At 40.8% G+C, this 21,541-nt stretch overlaps 1 protein-coding gene across 1 annotated transcript in view; it reads right to left on the bottom strand.

Moving 5' to 3' along the window:
• The window catches only part of ptprda (protein tyrosine phosphatase receptor type Da), a 153,528-nt gene extending 132,403 nt beyond the window's left edge, over window positions 1–21,125 (bottom strand). Inside the window, exons 1-2 of the mRNA XM_050035235.1 lie at window positions 21,069–21,125; window positions 18,486–18,640 (exon numbers count right to left, since the gene is read on the bottom strand). Of these exons, the coding sequence (XP_049891192.1) occupies window positions 18,486–18,640; window positions 21,069–21,125 (212 nt within the window). The remainder of the gene's footprint in view (window positions 1–18,485; window positions 18,641–21,068) is intronic.
• Window positions 21,126–21,541: the final 416 nt, after the last annotated feature.

Genomic DNA, 21,541 nt, shown 5'->3' with positions numbered 1-21,541 from the left:
AATACCTCCCCCGACCTGAAGCCAGCTTTGATTCGGCCATCTTGTAGTTCCCTGTTGTCAGCCATTTTGTTTTGTAGACCAAACGGCTCTTTGATCACCACACCCGCCTTTGTCTTTCTCTTCTCTCTCTCTCTCTCTCTCTCTCTCTCTCTCTCTCTCTCTCTCTCTCTCTCTCACACACACACACACACACACACACACACACACACCAAGCTTGTATATAGTTAGTTAGAATTTTTGTGTTTTGGTTTGCTTTGCTAGTTTGTGAATAAATGTAATTCTTTGGAATCATACCTGCTGTCTGTTTAATGTTGCACAAGAATGAATGAATAGTCAACCTCTGCTGCTTCAATCCTTCAGGCTTTACTGTTAAAATTTGGTTATTGTCATTAATTTAATCATTAATCAAAACTCCAAATTAATAGTTCAGCATATTTTATGAGACTGATATCTTTAACTGGCTATCATTTTCCCTTTATGGGAATGGTGACCCATGAGGTGATTTAATGTTAATTAAGTCACATTATTTAACATAATTATTAATTATTAATAATAATTATTAATTATTTCCGATAGCCAATTTAACCCCAACATATTTGATACCTCCGTGTGAAGCCTAGTGTGTTGACCCCAACATATTTGGTGCCACCGTGTGAGGTAAATATATGTTTATTTCCAACATGTACAAGTCAGGACATGGCAAACGGCCAACAAAAAGGAGCAAAAAAAAAAAGAATAATAATCTCACTTCCAACATACATTTCAATTTTATCACACAGAAGCATTTGTTCAGCGAGGGGTAGTGTGCCCCCAACAACTGTGTGAATTGGATATTTCTCTATAAGGTATTGGAAAAAGTTGGATTTAATGAGGAATCTGTGAATTGCATTAGATCGGTATATCAGGAACCAATGGCAAGGATCAAAATGAATGGTAGTCTGACGAAACGATTCAATTTGGAAAGGGGGATGAGACAGGGCTGCAGCCTCTCTCCAAGTCTCTTCACGTTGTTTATCGAACCATTAGCTCAACTGATTAGGCAGGAAGAAGAAGTTAATAATTATTAATTACTATTAGTAATTAGTAATTATTTCTGATAGCCAATTAAATCCCTACATATTTGGTGCCCCTTGGTGAGACCTAATATATTGATCCCAACATGTTTGGTGCTGCCGTGTGAGACCTAAAATTATATGTTGATCCCAACAGGTGAAACTAGACATTGAGAAATAGGTCCAAACTTGTTACTCTTATTTACAGCAGTTTCAGGAAGTATGGCCAAACAATATTTTTCTATGCTTGAAATTACTTACAACTAAAACATGAATTTAGATTAAGTGTATTGAACATCTTGGGTAACAATATGGGCGGCAGTAGCTCAGTCCATAGGGACTTGGGTTGGGAACCGGAGGGTCGTCAGTTCCAGTCCCCGTCCGGACCAAAATATGGAGCGTGGACTGGTGGCTGGAGAGGTGCCAGTTGAGCAAGGCACCGAACCCCCCAACCCCTCGGGGTGCCTCACCAAGGGCAGCCCCCTCACTCTGACATCTCTCCGCTTTGTGCATGTATAGGTCCTGTTTGTGCATGTGTGTGTCTTTCGGACCTGTGTGTTAATGACAAGCAAGAGTGAAAACATTTGATTTCCCCTCAGGGGGATTAATAAAGTAAATAAAATAAACTTAAACTTAGGAGAAGTGGAGCTGAGGCTTTGTCAAATCCACCTCTGAGGTGGGATCCAAATAATCCTGAAATCTGGTATCAAATTGATCCAGATCTCTGCCTTAACTTTTGAAATACCCAAATGCAGCCTTTATCTGGATTAAAGGGAGGATTGGAAATACCCAGTTTTCAGATCAGATCACGATTTAATCCAATCCGGCCAGGATAATCCTATCAGATCACTTTGAAATACTGGGCCCTGTATTTTAAAATGCAATGTTGAAATATGAATGTTATGTAAAATATTGAAAACAGGGGTTACTGTTCAGCATAAGAAATCTCTTTGATTTATATTTGCGTAGTTCTCTATGTAATTTTAAGAGACAGAGAGTGTTAGCCATTTTAGTTGCACAAATTTAAATCTATTTTGCCATCACTGTATCACTTTATCATTGTGTTGTACAGTTTCTTTAAACTGTCAACATACTATTCTCAGAGCTCCAGAGGATTTTTCATGAGACAGAGCATGAGCAGAATGTCCATGTTCATCATTATGTTTTGCTATTTATCCCAAAGGAATAAACCTGGCTGTTACCACCAAATACCTTCTGCACACACAACAATGAAATACAGCTGGCTGAGTATCAGCACATTTTCCCTTTATTTTCATTGTCTTCTCTCTTGATCCCCAGGTGGTGTGGTGGTTCACTTACTGTGATCTGCAGGCTTCAGCACCTAACCATCCTCATCTTTTTAACCTGTTTTTGCTAGTTTGTTATGTATTGTCTGATCATGTATGATTGTCAGCGCTGGAAAGCGAGGTGATTTCTTTGTTGTTGCCTCAACACAATAAATGAATGACTATGTAAATGGGGATAATGATGCCCACTTTTTGACATTCTCTCCTCAAAGGCATTCATGACACTAATTCCATACAGACACATTTGATCCAGTTACCATTATACTCACAGGTGTCACAGCTTCCATCTGTGCTTTCATTTTAGGTTTTCAAAAATGCATACATTTTTTCCTAAATGATCTGGACCAGTTGTTTTATACTGGTCACCTCTCTTTGAAATGGTTTGTCTTTGTAAGTTATTGTGTGCTAGTTCAACATGCTTCCTACAAAAGCCAACGGTTGGTTCACAAGATGATGCAAAATGACACAGACATATGAAACCACTGAGTGCTCAAAACCTATAGGACTGTTGGACAACACCAAGAAATTGAAACATAGGACACAAGTTTAGTTCAGAGTCAAAGTTCCTCGCTTTGACAAGGTGTTTAATTCTCCATTTATTACTATGTATTAAACTAAGACTTGACATATTCCCCTGATTTAATCTTTTTCCATGGGTGCTCTAAAAATGACCCGCTGGTGAACTACCAAGCCCCCTCGATACTGCTTAATTAATGGTGTTGCACTCAGTTGTACACACCCTGCATACTTAGGCATACTTGCTGCTTTGTCCATGATGTGATATTGCCAAGTAGGACATGCTCCTGGATCAACATCCCACATTGTGCTCCTGGACCAACACTGCAATCAACCAATCACAGCCTATCTCTTAAATAAAAAAGGAGGACAATTAGGGTTTCATTTAACCATGGTATGTTCCACTGTAATAAACTATGGTGCAGGCCCACTGGGCAAACACACATATCCATTCTGGACCCTTAGACAAGGTCCATAATGCTGCTAGCCTACCTTAGGATGAGTGAATCCACAAAAACAAGAGTCATATCAGCTCGGAGATCGCCCAGGTCAACAAGGTCCGCGTCTGGTGCTGGGGAACCAGGGCAACCTGGTGACAAATGGGCTACTGGAACAAGACATAGATGGACTAAAGCAGAGACTACAGAACTGTTGGAATGCTATGATACAAGTAACCCCAGTGAGAGGGGCTACAAGCAGAGGATGTGGGATACATGGATGCTTCGAAACGCAACATCCAAGCTGACAAAGAAACAACTCTAAGTCCAGTGTTTTAACATCCACAAATGGCAAATGCTATCACAACTAGAGACTGCAAACATGCTACGGCGAAGGAAAGCCAGGACGATAGGTTAAAGTAGAGATGTCATCATCATCACCACACTCTGAGATTGGGTACCAAGCCCCAAGCCCTTACAACACAGATTCCTTTACAGCAAGGGTGAATGACCTGAGATTGAGAATAATGAATAAGCTAGAAAAGTCAGGAAATGCACCCCTGAAGCCGATTACCAAGGCTAAGTGACAAAGTACCCTCTGAAAGTCTGCTACATGATGTGAATGCAGTACTACGTACTATTCCCACTGGGACCATAACTGAGATGAATCAGCGGATACACAGCGACAGTGATCCTAGAGATGCTTGGCTACAAGATGAACCTCTATGGAGAAGGAGGCTGGAGGCCAAGATCAAGGTGACATGGAAAGAGGTTAGTCAACTCTCAGAGCTACAGAAAGGTGTGGGCAAGAAAGGGGTACCTATACCTGAGGCACTGGAGACTGCCAAGCAAAGGCTCACAGCTCTGGCTAGCTACCTAAAGAGATAAACAAGAGAGGAAGAAGCCAGGAGAATAAATAGGATGTTCTTCACCGAACCATCCAAAGTGTACTCTCAGTGGCAACGTAACAACATGACAATAGATCCACCCAGGGCTAAAACTGAACAATACTGGAAGAGCATATGTGAGAAGGAGGCATCACATAACACTGATGCTAGTAGATCATAGTGGCTAAGATGAATAGGAACATGATCCAAGACATGAGCAAAGCCCAGAAAATAATTGGTAGTAATACCAGGGGAGCCAAGCACCAGCTACTGGTCGATAGAGCAGTCACCCAAGACCAACCTGTGCCAGGCAGACCAACCTGTGCACCACCTAGATTGATTACAAGAAAGCCTACCACTTAATGCCACACATGTGACTCGAATGCTTGGAAAAAACATCAACAGACCACTAAGAGCCTTCATCAAGAACTCTATGGGGCTGTGCAAAAAGACTCTGGAGGCCAACTCAAAGCCAATGTTACCATCAAGTGTGGCATATACCAAGGTGAGGCACTGTCCCCGCTACCGTTCTGCATAGGCCTGAACCCCCTCAGCCAACACATCACAAAGAGTGGCCAGGGATACCGGTTCTGAAATGGAGTAACCATCAGTCACCTCCACTACATTGATGACATCAAGCTGTATGCCAGGAATAAGCGAGACATCTGCTCACTGATCCACCTCACCAGGATCGACAGTAATGACATCGAAATGTCATCAGGACTAAATATGTGTGGTTGAATGGTGTCAAAGAGAGGAAAGATGATCAGAACCGAGGGGGCTGAACTACCAGAAGGCAGCTTTGCAGATGTTCAGGACAGCTAGGAATAACTTAGGGTCAGGTAGGCAAATGAGAACCAGGAGGCCGCAAGGAAGTCAGCTACAGCCAAACACCTACATAGAGTAAGGCAGGTCCTGAAAAGTCAGCTGAACTTAAAGAACAAGGTCTGAGCCATCAACATTTACACCCTGCTAGTCATCAGATACCCTGCTGGTATAATAAGCTGGCCAAAGGAAGAGATAGAGGCCACTGATATCAAGACAAGGAAGCTTGTCACAATGCATGAAGGGCAGGACAAGCCCCTGCACGCATGTACCACTGACAGATTAAAGAAGTGGCCATCATCAAGAAAGCCAACCAGTGGCTGGAGAAGGCTGGACTGAAAGACAGCACAGAAGCACTAATCATGGCAGCACAAGAACAGGCACTTAGTATAAGATCAATAGAAGTGGGGATCTACCACACCAGACAGGCCCCAGGTGCAGGCTGTGCAAAGATGCTCCTGAGACAGTTCAGCACATATTAGCAGGGTATAAGATATATATTTATTTATATATACATTTATATGTGTGTGTGTGTGTGTGTGTATATATATATATACATATATATACAGAGAGAGAGAGAGAGAGAGATTTATATCAATCATAAAAATCAGGGGTGCACTTTACCATTAAGACCCCAACTAGAATGATTCAAGCAGTTAGATCTCTGATGATATGTAGATATAAAAAACACTGAATTATTTTACTATTCTAACTAACTGTGCCTTAAAATAACTTAGAAAGGCCATTAAAGCTATCTGAAGCTTAGCTATCTAAAAAAAAAACCAAAAAAAAAAAACAGCTGTATACTTATACCTAAGAGGTAAACGACATTTATCTGACAGATAAATGTTGCTGTTTAGGTTGCAATTTCAGATTTTTACTCACAAAATATAACAATTAAAAAATGATGCATTATTATTTATTAAACTACCCACCATTACATCCGTCTTGCTCCATCTTGAACAAACTTTAATTTAGGTACATTGTGCAATAGGCTTACCTCTCCTGACCGCAGGACTTTGACTTTAACTTTTGTTGCGTGCTTTGAATAGTTATACTTAAGAAAAAAGTTTTTCTGTAACACTTTATATTAAGGTACTGTTATAAGCATTAATTAATGCTTAATAAGCACCAATTAACAGTTAATGAGCACTTATAAAACAGATTAAGATGTTTATTATCATTAATAAGACTATATAAGTGTTCATTATAGCATAATTAACACAGTTATTATTGCATAAAGGAGGATTATAAGCACTTAATAGAAAGTTGATAACAGTTTATAAAGCTATCCTAAATATTAATAAGATATGTATTTACATTAATTATTTTTTATATATATATATATATATAAGGGTTAATTATAGAATAATAACCACATTTATTACTGGTTTAAAAGACACTATAAGACCCTATCAGATTAAATTAATAAGGTGTTAATAATAGTTAATAATGATCCTTTGCAGCTACCAGATCTAAAGTGGAAACAGTGTCTTATAAATGTTAATAAATTATTAATATGCTCTCGGGGCTCGAATCTAATGGTGTCCCGACGTCCCGGGGACCATAAAAATTGCTACTGGCACACAAAGATGATGTGTCTGGGACAATTCCGGGACAGCAAAAAAAAAAAAAAAAAACTCAAAGCAATATGGAAATGGGTGTTATTTACAACGTCATTACGTATGGGTATCTGAACTTCGCTTTTGTCGCTTGAATAATTTCAATAAAAACTTATGAACAGCAAAAATACAGTGGTTTTGCTACACCTGATCTGGCTCCACACGCGCACACATGCACACACACGGAGCTCAACTCACTGCATGACGGTCACGCTGGGTGCCACTCGCCAGCTATGCTCGCCACTCCACACCTAGGGCTGTCAACGAATATTCTAAATTCGAATTTAAATTCGAATTTAAATTCAAATTTGAACCTTCGAATGTGAAAATTGATATTCGATTGTGGAGACAAAAAAAAACACCACCGCAGCTGTCCTCTTTGCGAGTGGGCGTTGGCCTGGGCCACTGCACTGAACGCACTGCATAAACGCCAGGGCCACACCGCCTGCGGAAGTGCTGCGAAGTGCAGCGCACCGAAATTCTCACGCGAGCTGGAGCACTTCCGTTCACATCAGACGCGCATTTCTCCACGCTGGTCGACAAGCTGTTCTGCTCCCAGCTGTTGTCTCCGTCACCCGGCTTGACACATTCGCTTGCGGCTCGCGCAGAAAATAGACCAGATGCCAAAACGATCGCTGCAGGGTGCGAGCCGGCCACGGAGCTGCGTAGCGCAGCACAGCCGGTGTGGATGACACAATCGGTTAACATGGGCGCCGAAAGGAAACTGGCTTTGCTTCACGGCGCTTCGAGGCTATTCGCAGCGCTTCCGCGAGCGGTGTGTCCACAGAGAGGGGGGGCGAGCAAGAGGTCCGCGGTCGTTTATAACGTAATGTTATAGATAATTGTTTTATGTGTTTTAATGTGTAGGTATGTAAATGTTTTCAAAGACGTTTATGTTGAAATAAAAATACCTACAAGTAGTTATGTTTCCTTGTATTAATACATTTACAAGTATGTTTCCTTGTATTAGTTTGCCCTCTTGTGGACATAATGCGAAAAAAATTTTTTTTCGAATGGTTCGAACCTATGAGTTATTTGTAGAAGGAATATTCGAACGTCATTTTTGAGGAATTTTGACAGCCCTACTCCACACCAGAGCACAGAACCTAGCAATGCTGAGATGGTTGAAAAAACTAATGCAAGCTCCTCCAGTGCCGCTCCAGTTGGAGTAGGATGCGACACTTGGCTTCGGGACTCTGAAGACGATGTTTTATCTGTTTCTGCCCCTGTGGTAAGTTAGTTTGTTAAAGTAGGCTATAGGCTAACGTTAGCTTGTTGATTTTTAGCTAATCGTGTACATGATGGCCTTACAAAATTATAAAATGTGACTGTGTTCTAAATTTTGATGTTTATGATAATGACGGTAATGTTACAGTTAATCAGAAGAGGTGTAGGCCTATTCGTTCATTCAGTCAGTAATAATTAGGCTAGTAACTTTAGCTACAGAGATGAAGGTCATGCTTGAACTAGCAGCCAGGGGTGGACTGGCCATCTGGCATACCAGGCATCTTCCCGGTGGGCCGTTGACCCAGTGTGGGCCGGTCCGGTCCGCTACGTTCTTTTTAAAATTATTATTTTGACATGGCCTATCAGACGGCCTATCTGGGCCAGTGCAAGTTTCTTTTCTAAACTCCCTCCAACTGGGCCGGCCAGCCACTCATCATTGGCTACAGAGGGCTAGCACTGCAGTGTGTTGCCAGTGGCCATCGACACATATTATTGGTCTATTGTTTATCATTGTCAATCAATCATGGGCTGACAGGCTCAGAGAGCCCTGACAGTGCTGTCAATCACTACACGACCTCATAGGCTGTTCGCTTGCTACGCTACTAGCCCAGTACTAAAAAGACGACGAAAATGGACAGGAAGAAAAAACGTCCAGGTGGCACTGAGAAACAGAGGACTAAAAAGCTAAAATCTCTCGAGGTGGAGGCTGCTAAGTGTGCAAAATTTACGGACCTATTTGGGGCCGTTGTTACCACCCCAGCAGCAGCAGGTGCTGCACCGGGAGACAAGCGAGGGGGGCCAGGTCAGACTCAGCAGCGGGAGCCGGTGGTGATCTTGTCCGTGACGGATGATGAGCAAGTGGAGGCAGACATGGTATGTAACATTAGCCTGGGGCTGGCTAGGCTTAACAGAGCTGCCAACTCTCACGCATTGACCGTGAGACTCATGCAACTGACACTTTTCACACACTCTCACGCCACATGTCCATTTTCTCACGCAGTGAAAACTAAATTCATAACTGATAATGACGTGGCGTGAAAAGAGGATACAGACAGCGCACGGATAGACAAGACGGAGCAGCAAAACATAGCAGCAGCACCATGTTATTCAGGTCATCAGGGGGAAAGCAAGAAATATACAGATATCTATTATATTGTAATTTATTCCCATGCATGCTGCTCTGAGTAATCTCAGTCAGCGTCTCTTCCTCTCCTCTCATGCCGTGCGCACACAGGCAGGAGCGAGTGGGTTACTATGGTTACGGGAATGCTCTATGTCTCTGTCGCTTTCTCACGATTCCCAATAATAGGTTTTTAGGTTGGCATGCCTATGTGTAGCGGTAGCCAGCAGGTACAGTGCTGTGCGTAAAACCTCACTCCCCGACACATTAAGATGCGCACTCGCGACAGACACTCGGGGCCATGGATTTTAGTCTGGATTATGTATGTAACTACCTCAATACTGAAATCTAGTAATATAATTTTACATTTTTGGTTAACATTATACATGGTTGCTCTTTCTTGTCTTAATCCAAGAGGTTAGGTGGTGTAGAAATGCAGGAAATTTGTTTTAAATTACATGTTTTTTGAACAACTCTCACTCCAAGCTGAAGTCAAAAGTTGGCAGCCCTGAGGCTATATTTTTGAGACATGTCCAAAACAAAGTAAAAATTTTTTTTACATTGAATGTGATGTTACCTTTATTGATAATGTGAAGCAGTCATTTCTTCATGCAATGCTTTACCTGCAAAGTGGCCCATGAAGCTTTCTGAGAGCAGAGTGTAGTATTTAGTCTGTTCTTACTCTTTTTAATGGACAAAATACATTTACAACCATTCAGTAAAGTATCCAATTACATAAAACAGGAGAAAAACATGAACTGTTTTGGATGTAAAGACTAAAGCATTAGTTTTGTCTGATGATTTTGAATTATTAAGGGTCAAATACAAAAAGTATAACAGCTGCACAGAAAATGTTTATAAATGTATACATATTTTGATCTGGAGTACAAGACGAGGAGAGATAGGATAGGAAAGGATGGTTATTGTCAGAAATTGTCCAATTTGAGGCTTCAGTAAAAGTGCTCAGGCTATTTTACAGCTCTCAAATATTGTATTTTTTCTCAGTTTTGGTGCATTTCTCTGATCAGAATTAAAAGTCTCATAACTGTTAGTTCAGCCTCCACAACACTGAGTCATTTGTGCACATCATAGCAGCAGTTTCTCATTCCTTCTAATAAATTGCAAATGCTTTTTGACATGCATCAATTGCTTTCATACAATTCTCTGCTGTTTTATAACATTATCATTTGCTTATGTCATGTCAGTCAAAATGAACTATACTTATGAATGCTGAATAGTCATTCCCTATAAAACTAATAGTCCTCATTTAGTTGCTTGAGTCATTATACAAACATGTTCAACTAGTTGTCAAAATCTGTCAAGCAAATTTTATACATTTCTTTATCACTTTTTTTCCAGACAATGTCGCCTAAATTGAACAATTCCAATGGACTATAATATTGTTTGTGCACAGCTCTAGCCAAAGGGACTTTCTAAGTGTGTATTTTTCTTTTGCACAATGCTGTGAAGAAATTAAAATTGCAAAGAGCATATGCAGTAAAAATGTGAATTGTATGTATTCAGTGTCTTGTACTCAGTTACCTCATTAAATGCAGTAATGTGTAACTTTTACTGTAGTTTTCAAATGGCTGTGCAAATAATGCTGTCTTGAGCATTTTCAGGTCGTGTCACAAAGATCTGACTTTTTTGCATTGGAAAACACTTAGAGAGTAAAGTGTCATAATGAAAACATGACAAAGCCATTTGACTATCTTGTTCATAAACGATGGTGTCAGGACTTTTTTCATGACAAACACACTTTCATTGACATGAATACTTGCTTGCTGCAGGTTATCAACAAGGTTTTGCAGTTTGTACTAATTGTTTTGAGAAATGCACTAACTGCTGTGCAAATGTTAATAGTGATGTGAGAAATGCTCCAAAGCCACTGAGAAAAACTGTTAAAAAAAAAAAACAAACAACATTGGGTAGAATTGGACCCTGAGCACTATACAAGGCTTAATTATAGCTTTTATCTATAGTTTAAGGTGGCATGCTATTTTGGCTGCGTAGACTTCCTCTCTAACTCTCTGCCCAGATTTGTGGACTTCTATGTGGTGTCCGCTGATAATGTAGTGGGCTGGTCTGGTCAGAAAATGCCAGGGCTGAATTTTTTGTCCCAGTCCACCCCTGCTAGCAGCCAGTCATGTTTCTAAATTTCCTACAGCTAAGGTGAGTATAATGAACACCCAGATAACAGTAGTATATTTTAGCAGAGCCTTAGTGTGTAACTGTGACACTCAGAGACATTGACTTTGACCGCGATTAAGAGTTAAGTATGTGTGTGTGTGTGTGTGTGTCGCGGCTCGTGGAAGGTGCCGCTAGAAATAGCTTCGGTAGCTAAGTGCGTCGCTAATGATGTTCTGTGTGAGTTAAAGTGAGTGAAATGTGTGTGAAGATGCATATGGTTGAGATACAAGAGTGACATCAGAGTGAATGTGTTAGGAACTGTGTGTTATGTTGAGCAGGCTAATGGATATAGGCTGCGTCATGTTCTTGCTAACTCCTGCTGATTTGTTAACGCCATAGCCTGACTTCATTCCTCTCCGTCAGTAAGGATAAAGGAGCATTACATACATTTTGGCAATTGAAGTTTGTATCAGGCCCAGTGTGTAAGCGTTTAATTATCACTCTTGTGAAACCATTGTGAGAGTAATTCAATACTAGGCTGTGGATTAAAAACAAGGGAAGTTTGATTAAATGTGTTTATGGGTTTAAATCTGAGCCTTCTCTGTCAGAGGGATGGGTTGACATTGCAGATGGTGTCAGATGGACTGCAGAAGACGACCCTGGCTCTTGTAGCCATGCAGGTAAACAAAAATGAACTCCCTAGAGAGGAATTAATATGCTATGGTGTATGTTTAGCAACCGTGACAGTGAAAGTTTTTTTCTTCTGTATTTCAGACAGTCCCAGGTCAGCATCTGAAGCAGTTCCTGGATGAAGTTGGACCTTTTCCCGGAAACACCTTCTCTGGTGTAAAACTCAACAGGAAACAAGTGGATGATGATGACTTCCACAAAGTGAAAGATAAACTAATCAATGGCCTCTGTGACAACTAGGGGTGACCCCGAATAGTCGATGATTCAGTGATTCGATTCGGAGAAGTCTGATTCGACTGCCAGTCTCGCCGTCGAATCGTCGCAAAATGTGGTTATGAAACAAGACCGTACCATTCTGACTATATGGGGGTGCTCACTGCTACTGAACATCTTGATTTGACATAGAATGTATTTGTTTTCTAGTAATTCATGATATATAACCTATTTTGATACAAACATCTGCCTAATTTCTGTTAATAAAAAATTGAAAATGACACGTGCGTTTAATCAGTAGGCATAATCATTACTATGCATGAATAAATCACCCAGTTGCTCAATCCAAATAAGCGGAGGTGAGTCAGTGCGCTGCAGGACCATCAGAGCAGCATCGAGGCCTAAGGTGATTTAAAGCTAAAGTTAAAGTCCCACTGATTGTCACACACCTGAGTGTGTGAAATTTGTTCTCCGCATTTGACCCATCCCCTGAGGGAGCGGTGAGCAGCAGCGGTGCCACGCTCGGGAATCATGTGGTGGTAATTTACGGTGGCGGAGCGCATAAACAAACACTTTGGAGCAGTAGCGGTGCCAGGATTTTGATTGTGGGTGGGCCTCCAGAAAACTGGATGGGCCAGTTAAAATAAAAAAACGGGTTCCCCTTTATCACCATTTCAGCGCTTTTCTGCGGCATTGAGGACAGCAACGCCGGTGCACCGGTGTGGCTCCCTTGTGTCGCTATGTGCTCTCAAATCAAACTTTTTTGAAGGATTATTTGTTTACCTGAAGTGTCTTGAAACGAAATTCACCGCTGATTGTTTTCTTGATAGACTCTGATTTTTTATTTGGTTACTTTTTGTCTGACGATTGAGAGCGGTGACGCACGGTCCGTGTGGATGAACTTGTATGAACCTGAGTTGAAGTAACTTGAAGTCAGAAAGAAGGAAAACTGTTTTACTTTTACTTTTACTTTTATTATTATTATCTTATTATGCCAACTGAAGAATTAAATTTGTTTATTTGGGTGTTTTAGCTCTTTTCTCTGGAGCGGAAACTGACGCAAATGAGCTCATTAATCAATGAGGGGGAAAACAACATGATTCAATGATTAGTCGGCTAAAGGAAAAATCTGTCAAATCAGATTCGACTATGAAAATTCTTTGTCGGGGACACCCCTAGTGACAACCTCACCACTCGGTTTGGCAACCTTGATGAGGGTGTCTTGAAGGCCGCTGCCACCATGTTTGACCTAAGCAACTGGCCTGAAGACATCACTGACCTGGACACCTTTGGCCTGGCCGATGTTGAGACTTTTGTCACTCACTTTCAGAAAACTGATGGGTTACAGGGAGCTTTGTGGAACACTGTATTCCTGAACAGTCAATCTAAGTAACAACATTTTTGAAAAAGCCAAATGAACTCAGATCTGTAATTTTTTTAGAACTCAACTATTAGGGTTTCCAATCCTTTTTTCCTGTTTTTGACAATAGTGGTTGCATTGGTAGGCTGAATTCTCATCACGAGTGAATAAAGCAGCTAACTCTGAATCAATCTGCTCAAATCAATCTGCTCAAATTTTTTAAGTTCAAATAACTCATGTTTGTCTTAGTATGCCATTTTGAGGAAAATTAGATTCCCATGATCCTTTGCTAAAGAAAATAACATACTAGAGTGAAAAGAACGCATCAGAATTCTTTAATGTTGAAATAATGATTGATATCTGGATGTTGCAATAGGTGCATAATTAATAGAATTATTAACTTCAGTGAGTGCATAATGAAGAGTTTATGAATGTCAACGAGACACTGTTCCCACTTTAGATCCAGTAGCTGCAAACATGCATTATGAGCTGTTAATAAGTGCATATTAATAATTTATTAACCTTTATACGACACTGTTCCCACTTTAGATCCGGTAACTGCAAAGGATCATTATTTACTATTAATAAGTGCATAATTAAGCATTTATTAACCGTAACATGGCATTTATATTAACTTCTTATAGTCTCATTAATGTTAATAAACACCTTATTAATTTAATCTTATTGGGTCTTATAGTGTTTTATAAACCAGTAATAAATTGGTTATTATTCTATAATTAACCCTTATAATTAATGTAAATTGACATCTTATTAATATTAAGTATAGGTTTATAAACTGTTACCAAAGTTTATTAAGTGCTTATGATGCCTCTATAAGCAATAATAACTCAGTCAGTTATGCTGTAATAAACACTTACATAGTCTTATTAATGTTAATAAGCATCTTATAACGCCTTAAAAGTGCTCATTAACTGTTAATTTGTGCTTATTAAGCATTAATTAGAGCTTATTACAGTACCTTAATATAAAGTGTTACCAGTTTTTCTACAGCTGCCAACAACCTACCAAGTTTTCCAGTTAGAGAAAGGGTGAAAATAAAGCCAGGCAGTTTGTCTGAGGCTCCAGGCATCATTAAATCAAACCTAAATCAATCCTGAAAATAATAATAAAAGCATGTCTAAGAGCGTCTGGATGAAAGGGAGACACAAAGCGACGTGTCCTCGTTTTATAATAATTCCATCCAATGTCTGACTCAAACGGAAACTAAAACACAGTAGGCTATAGAAGTCTGAATAAGTCTCTTTCCACTAGGGCTGGGTAATATGGACAAAAATTCATATCCCGGTATTTTCAGGCTGAATAACGAAAAACAATATACATCCCAGTATTTTCTACCAAGTGGGCTACATGTTCAGTTGCAAGCTGATCCACGGCTGAAGTTCCCTGTTATTTTCGTTGCATGTGTTTTTCAGCAGCAGGGCAGGTAAAAGAAGTGTACCTGTTAGAGGTGAGCTGTTTGCAGAGGTGCAGTAAGAGCCTGTTATCTGTGGCTCTTCATCAACATCTCATTGTGGCTGATTCTGCTTGTACTCTTCCTCCCTGCCATATTATTAGACTTGCCTTAATTGAAGAAAAGCTGCTAATAAAGTTTTGCTAATTCTGTAATAAACATTTTAATTCCTATAGATTCTTAAAAATAAAGGTCCCTCGTTATTTTGCTTTGTCAAAGCTTCAAATGTAGGCTGACCAAACGTCCTCTTTTCCCCGACATGTCCACTTTTCACGTCCCATCCGGGGCGTCCGGGGCGTCCGGGGGGTTTTTATAAACTGATGATAATGTCCAGTTTTCCGTGTGTTTGTGTGTGTGTGTTAGAGTGCGGCACGGGCCGCATATTTCTGTCCGAACCTGAACCGAGCCCGACATTATTTAATGACCAAAGCACTGAGTTTGTGTCACACAGTTGTTATGGTTACAGGCTATTTAACAGGCCAGGCATGCGCCGTGGGTGCTCAGCGGAGAGGGAGACCTCCGGGAGCGGGAGGCGGGAGGTCCGACGCTTCCAGCGAGAGGAGAGGGAGAAATAAAACAAAATAAGATAAAATAGGAAAAACCTGTCTCCCTCTTTTATTTTATTTTTAGCGTTTAATCAAGGCAGAGGCGGGCGGCTGGAGGTCCGAGATTTCCAGCAAGGGGAGAGGTAGAAACAAACAGCCAATGTGTGTCTGTGTGTGTTATGTTCAGGTGTTGTCACGTAAATAACAGTGCCCAAGCAATAAACAGGACAGACAATAGGATTTTATTTATTTTTACACTACATTTTCACTGAAAGCTGACCGAATCCAACCCGAGCCCGAATACAATTTATAGATACATTTTTGACCAAACCCGGCCCGACCCGTCGGGTACCGTCGGGCTCAGATCGCCACACTCTAGTGTGTGTATGTGTCCCCTATTGGGGCCTATCTGAATTTCTGTCTTTGAGAGATATTATTTTGTAATGTAACTGAATTTTTTATCCATACATATAAAGTTTAAATATATTAAAATTATAAGGCATCTTTGAGTAAACTGCGAGTATCATTTAAGTAGGCTATGAGTAGGCTATGTCGTGGCTGGCCGAGTGTCCTCTTTTTTGGAAATCAAAATATGGTCACCCTATTCAAATGTGAAGCAGCAAAATAAGGAAATGTTGAGTTTTCTCTTTTTTTTCAAAGATATGTTTTGGGGCATTTTAGCCTTTAATTGATAGGACAGACAAGCGTGAAAGGGGGAGAGAGAGAGAGAGAGAGAGAGAGATGACATGCAGCAAAGGGCCACGGGCTGGAGTCGAACCCGGGCCACTGCCGCAACAGCCTTGTACATGGGGCGTGTGCTCTAACCACTAAGCCACCGACGCCCCAAAATGTTGAGTTTTCAAGCAGAAACTTTAGAAAACTTCTAATACAGCGGATAGCGAACATGAAACAGTAAAATAAAGATATCTGAAGTTAAAACAGGACACAGGAGAGAAACTATACTCCAAACCTCACCATTCAGTGAGAAGTTACAAAAGTACTGAGAGCTGAACATACAGAGACTTTTAAAAATGTCTTTCTCTCTGATCTCTGGCAGACAGAGGTAGGTAGAGTCTCACAACACACACGGCTTGTTTGAGGGGATGAAACCCTGTTTTGGGGAGTTGGCTGCGGTTGGCGAGATCCCACCGCTACCCACTTGAGTGTGGCCCGGCATTTGGACCTACACCGGAGAAGAAATTGGTGCGCAGCTCGGCGTTGCACCACGCCTCTAAGCTGGTAACAGAAACACAAATCAACTCTTGACTGGACGTGGCTAAAAGTTACAGAGGAAAAGGCCCACAGTATTGTACATGTGCTCCTGTGGTAACTTCATCCATCTCACAGACTGATTAAGCGCAGCTTGTGTCACACTGTAGACTAATTAAAAGACAGATTAAACAGAGGACCAGTTCTGTGTCTCTCTGAGTGTTGATGGAGAAACTGTGAGTGAGTGAGTGGGGCGGAGCTATGTGGAGAGTAGGTCTATGAAAGGAAAGATGTACATTGGCGTGGCGCAACTTGACCCTATATCGATATAAATGGTATTGTCTAGATCTATATCTTGCTTGAAAATATATCAGTATATTTTAATAAATCGATATACCGCCCAGCCCTACTTTTGTTACTTCAGACACTTTGGTGGTGTGAGGAAAAGCTCCGCTTTTTGCCTGCCTCTCTCACTGCGGCGTCAATCTGCTCTGATCGACTGATCAGCCATTTCATCAGTGATCATTTCAGTGATTACACATATTTGTTTTTCCTCTGCTTGAAAAAAGGGATATGTGGCGTGCAATAGGGCTGTCAAAAAAATTCTAACTTTGAACTTATAAAAATATATATATATTTGAATATATTCGAATATATATATATTTTTATAAGTTCAAACCTAAATTTGATAATTCAAATATCATTAATAATGAATTAATACTATTAATAATGTTGAATATCACGGCGAATCCCGTTCAGGCGGAGATGGCTTGCGCACAAGCCGGGCCAGCGAGGGAGGGAGGGAGAGGAGCCCGCTGCGCCAAGACCACCCACTGCGCTGTCCGCGATGTGTGACCTGTTTGGGGAGACATACAGGGAGAGTGTTGCACCTGCTGCCTCCCTGCCTACCCTTTTTGAAGAAGAGATGAAACGTTACCAGAATGAGACACCACTACGAGCCGACCAGGATCCACTCTTGTGGTGGAAAACTACGCACTGAAGTATCCAAACATTGCTCAGATAGCAAGGCAGAACTTGGTCATACCTGGCACTTCAGTGAGGTCAGAACGGGTGTTTTATTTTTTTCTATTTTTTTTTTGTTTTTTTTGTAAAATTAAAAAATAAATAAATAAATAAATAATAATAATAATAAATTTGAATATTATTCGAACTCTACTAAATTAATTCGAAAATATTCTAACTCAATTTCATGGTGCTTTTGACAGCCCTAATGTGCAACATGTGAAAAATGTTAAACACATAAGCCAACCCTCACAGCCAATGTCTGAGAGTTGGCAGCCCTGATGTGATAAGATTGTTCAGCTCTGTTGCTGTTGCAGTTTTTGGTGTTTGATGTTTTGGTGTTTGATGTGTGAGAGTTGGCAACCCTGTGTCAGGATAATATAATTTTGCAGTTGCAAAGACCTGCAATGGACACATTTTCCCTCCTTTTTCATAGCCCATCCAAAACAATGTTTTTGCAAGATCACAGTGCTGGATCTGTTTCAGGACCATCACTGTCATGTTGACCCTGGATAATTTGTATATGTTGATCTTGGACCATACCTGCCATGTTGAAGTTGACATAAACACGTTATCCAGAATTAATGTGGCCATGATCAACATAGATTGACCTGAATCAACATTAGCAAATTATCCAGGGCCAACATGACATTGTGGTCCCAGATCAACATAAGCGCTCCAATCTTGCAAAAATAAAATAAAAGCTATAAAAAAGGAGGGAAAATGTGTTAACCGCAGGTATTTTCAACTGAAAAATGATTATTTCCTCAATCTTTGTTAGTTACCAATAATCTAGCCTATTGGCAAGCTTAGTTGTTAGCACAGCCTATCACCTTAGAAAGGTAGCTTACCTGCAGTGGACCACCATGGGCCCAGCCTCTGGAGGATTACAGGCCTTGACTCTGCATAGAAAGGCGAGTGTTGGGGTGGGATACTCAGGCACTCCATGGTCAGGCCAGGCCATAAACTGGAACTGTCGAACCTCTCTCTTCTCAATTGAGCCACTCTGTTAGAACACATACACACAATAACATGTTTTGTAATTCATAAAAAATGTGATTTGACTTTAAAAAGTATCACAACTGGCCCTGGACAGTGTCGTCTGTCACCTTCTTTCAGCTGGATGGCAGATGCTTGAAATTGAAAAGTTCTCAGAAAGATTCTTGGCCGTGTTTTACAATGCAGTAGTAATTTAATTTAATTTTAATTTAATTTAATTTTTTTTTATATACTTCATTAATCCCCGAGGGGAAATTCAATTTTTCACTCTGTTTGTCAATTACACACAGGTCCGAACACACACATGCACAAACTGGACCTATACATGCACTAAGTGGAGAGATGTCAGAGTGGGCTGCCCATGACAGGCGCTCTGAGCGGTTGGGGGGTTCGGTGCCTTGCTCAGGGGCACCTCGGCAGTGCCCAGGAGGTGAACTGGCACCTCTCCAGCTACCAGTCCACACTCCATATTTTGGTCCAGACGGGGTCTTGACAGGCGACCCTCTGGTTCCCAACCCAAGTCCCTATGGACTGAGCTACTGCATGAAGAGCAGCTGTCTACTGGAAAACCGAATTTTCAGCATGTCATGTCTTTCTTAAAATGTTCAGGCAGGACAGCATAAAGGATGTAAAGAACTCCTGGACTGGACAAGAGACATTTGCAATCACTTCTGGCATTGTTGCAAATCAGCTGATACCTATGATGAGCTCTTCGTAAGTATTGATATATGATGTGAAGCCTAAACATAAACATTTAGACTTGTTTCAATTTATTTGATAATCTTGGTCATAACGTTCTATCTGTTCTTAGGAATTGTAGTCAGGTGTCTTGCACCATGTAACAGCAGAGCATGAATGGGCTCTTGGTGCCTGTCAGCATGGTCCATTGCCACAGGACAGGGACAAGGCTTGGATGAAAAAAGGATCCGAGGCACACGTGCGACTGTCAGAAATAATACTGGATGCTCGCTGGCTCAAGAATGTACACAAATACCTCAGTTTCAGTTTTCTAGGTTTGGATATTTGGGAGTTCCATGACCTAAAAATACAAAAAAAGCTTATAATCCTTTTTTGTTGCAGGTACGGGAAGGTCTTCAACAAAAAGTCACACAAGTGGAGCCTCTACACCATAAAGGAGGACAAAGACCATGCCTACGTAAAGGACCTTCACAGCGCAATCCTTGAAAGACGACTGTCAACCAGCAGTGTGCCAAGGCAGTCCAAGAAGAGGCCTGACGATCCACGGCAGCATGGTGTATTGTCCGGTGTTCCTGCTCCGACTACAGAAGAGCTACTTGAAACACAAGTTAGCAGAGGGCTAGGTGAGTTAGATGGGAATATGTGAAGAAGTGAGAAGTACTAAATTCTAAATAAATTGTGTATATCATATTTTTTTTTTTGTCTTGTAGGTCAATCACTGTGATGACAGAAACATCCTGCCGGAAACTGCCTTGACCTGACTTTTTTGCCTTACACAAATATATACATTTATAAATGTAAATTTATTTCATTATAATAAAGTAAGTTTTAAATAAGTATTTTTGTGTGTTTTTTCCTGATACATGTAATGTCAACTGATTTATTATTGTAGTGGCGTTCCTTCTGGGTGTCAAAAAAGCCACTTCACAAGCTGTAGGCACAGTAACTGACGCGAATGACAGGAGATGTTATCCTGTTTAAAAATGTTTAATGAAAAAATAAAGTTCAAATTACACTCTGTCACACAGTAGAAAAACTATATGCTCCCATGTCTGCCGCAGCTCTATCTTTACTCAACTGCACACATGACTCAATAAATTAAAGGTGTCATAGGCAAGTTTTGTGGAAGGGAGCATATGTACTATACAATCAACATGAGTTTGTTTTTAATCTTTTAACACTATTTATCTCTTATATACATTCAATTACATAAAATTATGAATTATGCATAATATTTAAATCAACTTAAATTCTCACATTGTGGCTCTTACATATCCGGCCCCTAATGGTTAAGCAGGAAGATTAAGCCATTACCAACTAAATTACTAAGAGCCATCAACTAAAGCATTTAACAAATTAACTGAAATACCAAGAGTTATAAGTCATCGATAAACTGCAATTAACTATGTTAAACTCTTATTTATCAGTCTTTGTATGCTGTAATCCTCTTGTGTTCACACTGCATCTTGTAGCAGACACAGGTTATTTATTAGTCTCTCCAGGATGCTGGTTTTGGTCCACAGCTTCACTCGGCGTACTGTTCCACTGGAGTCAGGTAAGGTTTGGATTATTCTTCCCATTATCCATGTGTTTCGTGGGAATGAACTGTTGACCAGGAGCACCACATCTCCACACTTGACGTTTCTTTGCATTCTTGACCATTTCTGGCGCTCTTGGAGGAGGGGCAAGTATTCTCGAGTCCATCTGGTCCAGAATAAATCCGCCAGATACTGTACTTGCCTCCAGCGTCTCCTAGCATACTGATCATCTTTACTGAAAGTTCCCGGTGGCATGTTGGGCTGTACTTTCATCAGCAGCAAATGATTAGGTGTTAAAGGTTCAATATCGCATGGATCATCTGATGTGCTTGTGATTGGTCGGTCATTGATGATGCTTTCAACCTCGCACAAGGGTTTGAAGACTGTCATCTGAGAGGGTCTGTTCTTTCACTAGGGCATTAAGTATCCTCCGTACAGTGCGGATTTGACGCTCCCAAACTCCTCCCTGATGTGAAGCAGCTGGGCTGTTGAAAATCCATTTTATGCCCTTCTGCATAGCCTTTTCGACGGGTGATTGGTTCAGGTTTTTGATGGCTTCTCACAGCTCCTTTTCTGCACTGACGAAATTTGTGCCATTATCGGAGCACATGATGGTGACCTGTCCTCTTCTGCTTATGAAACGGCGCAGGGTGTTGATGCAGGAACTGGTG

Source organism: Epinephelus moara, chromosome 22 (genome assembly GCF_006386435.1).
Source record: "Epinephelus moara isolate mb chromosome 22, YSFRI_EMoa_1.0, whole genome shotgun sequence".
Taxonomy (NCBI): domain Eukaryota; kingdom Metazoa; phylum Chordata; class Actinopteri; order Perciformes; family Serranidae; genus Epinephelus; species Epinephelus moara.
This window is presented reverse-complemented; position numbering and strand designations above follow the sequence as displayed.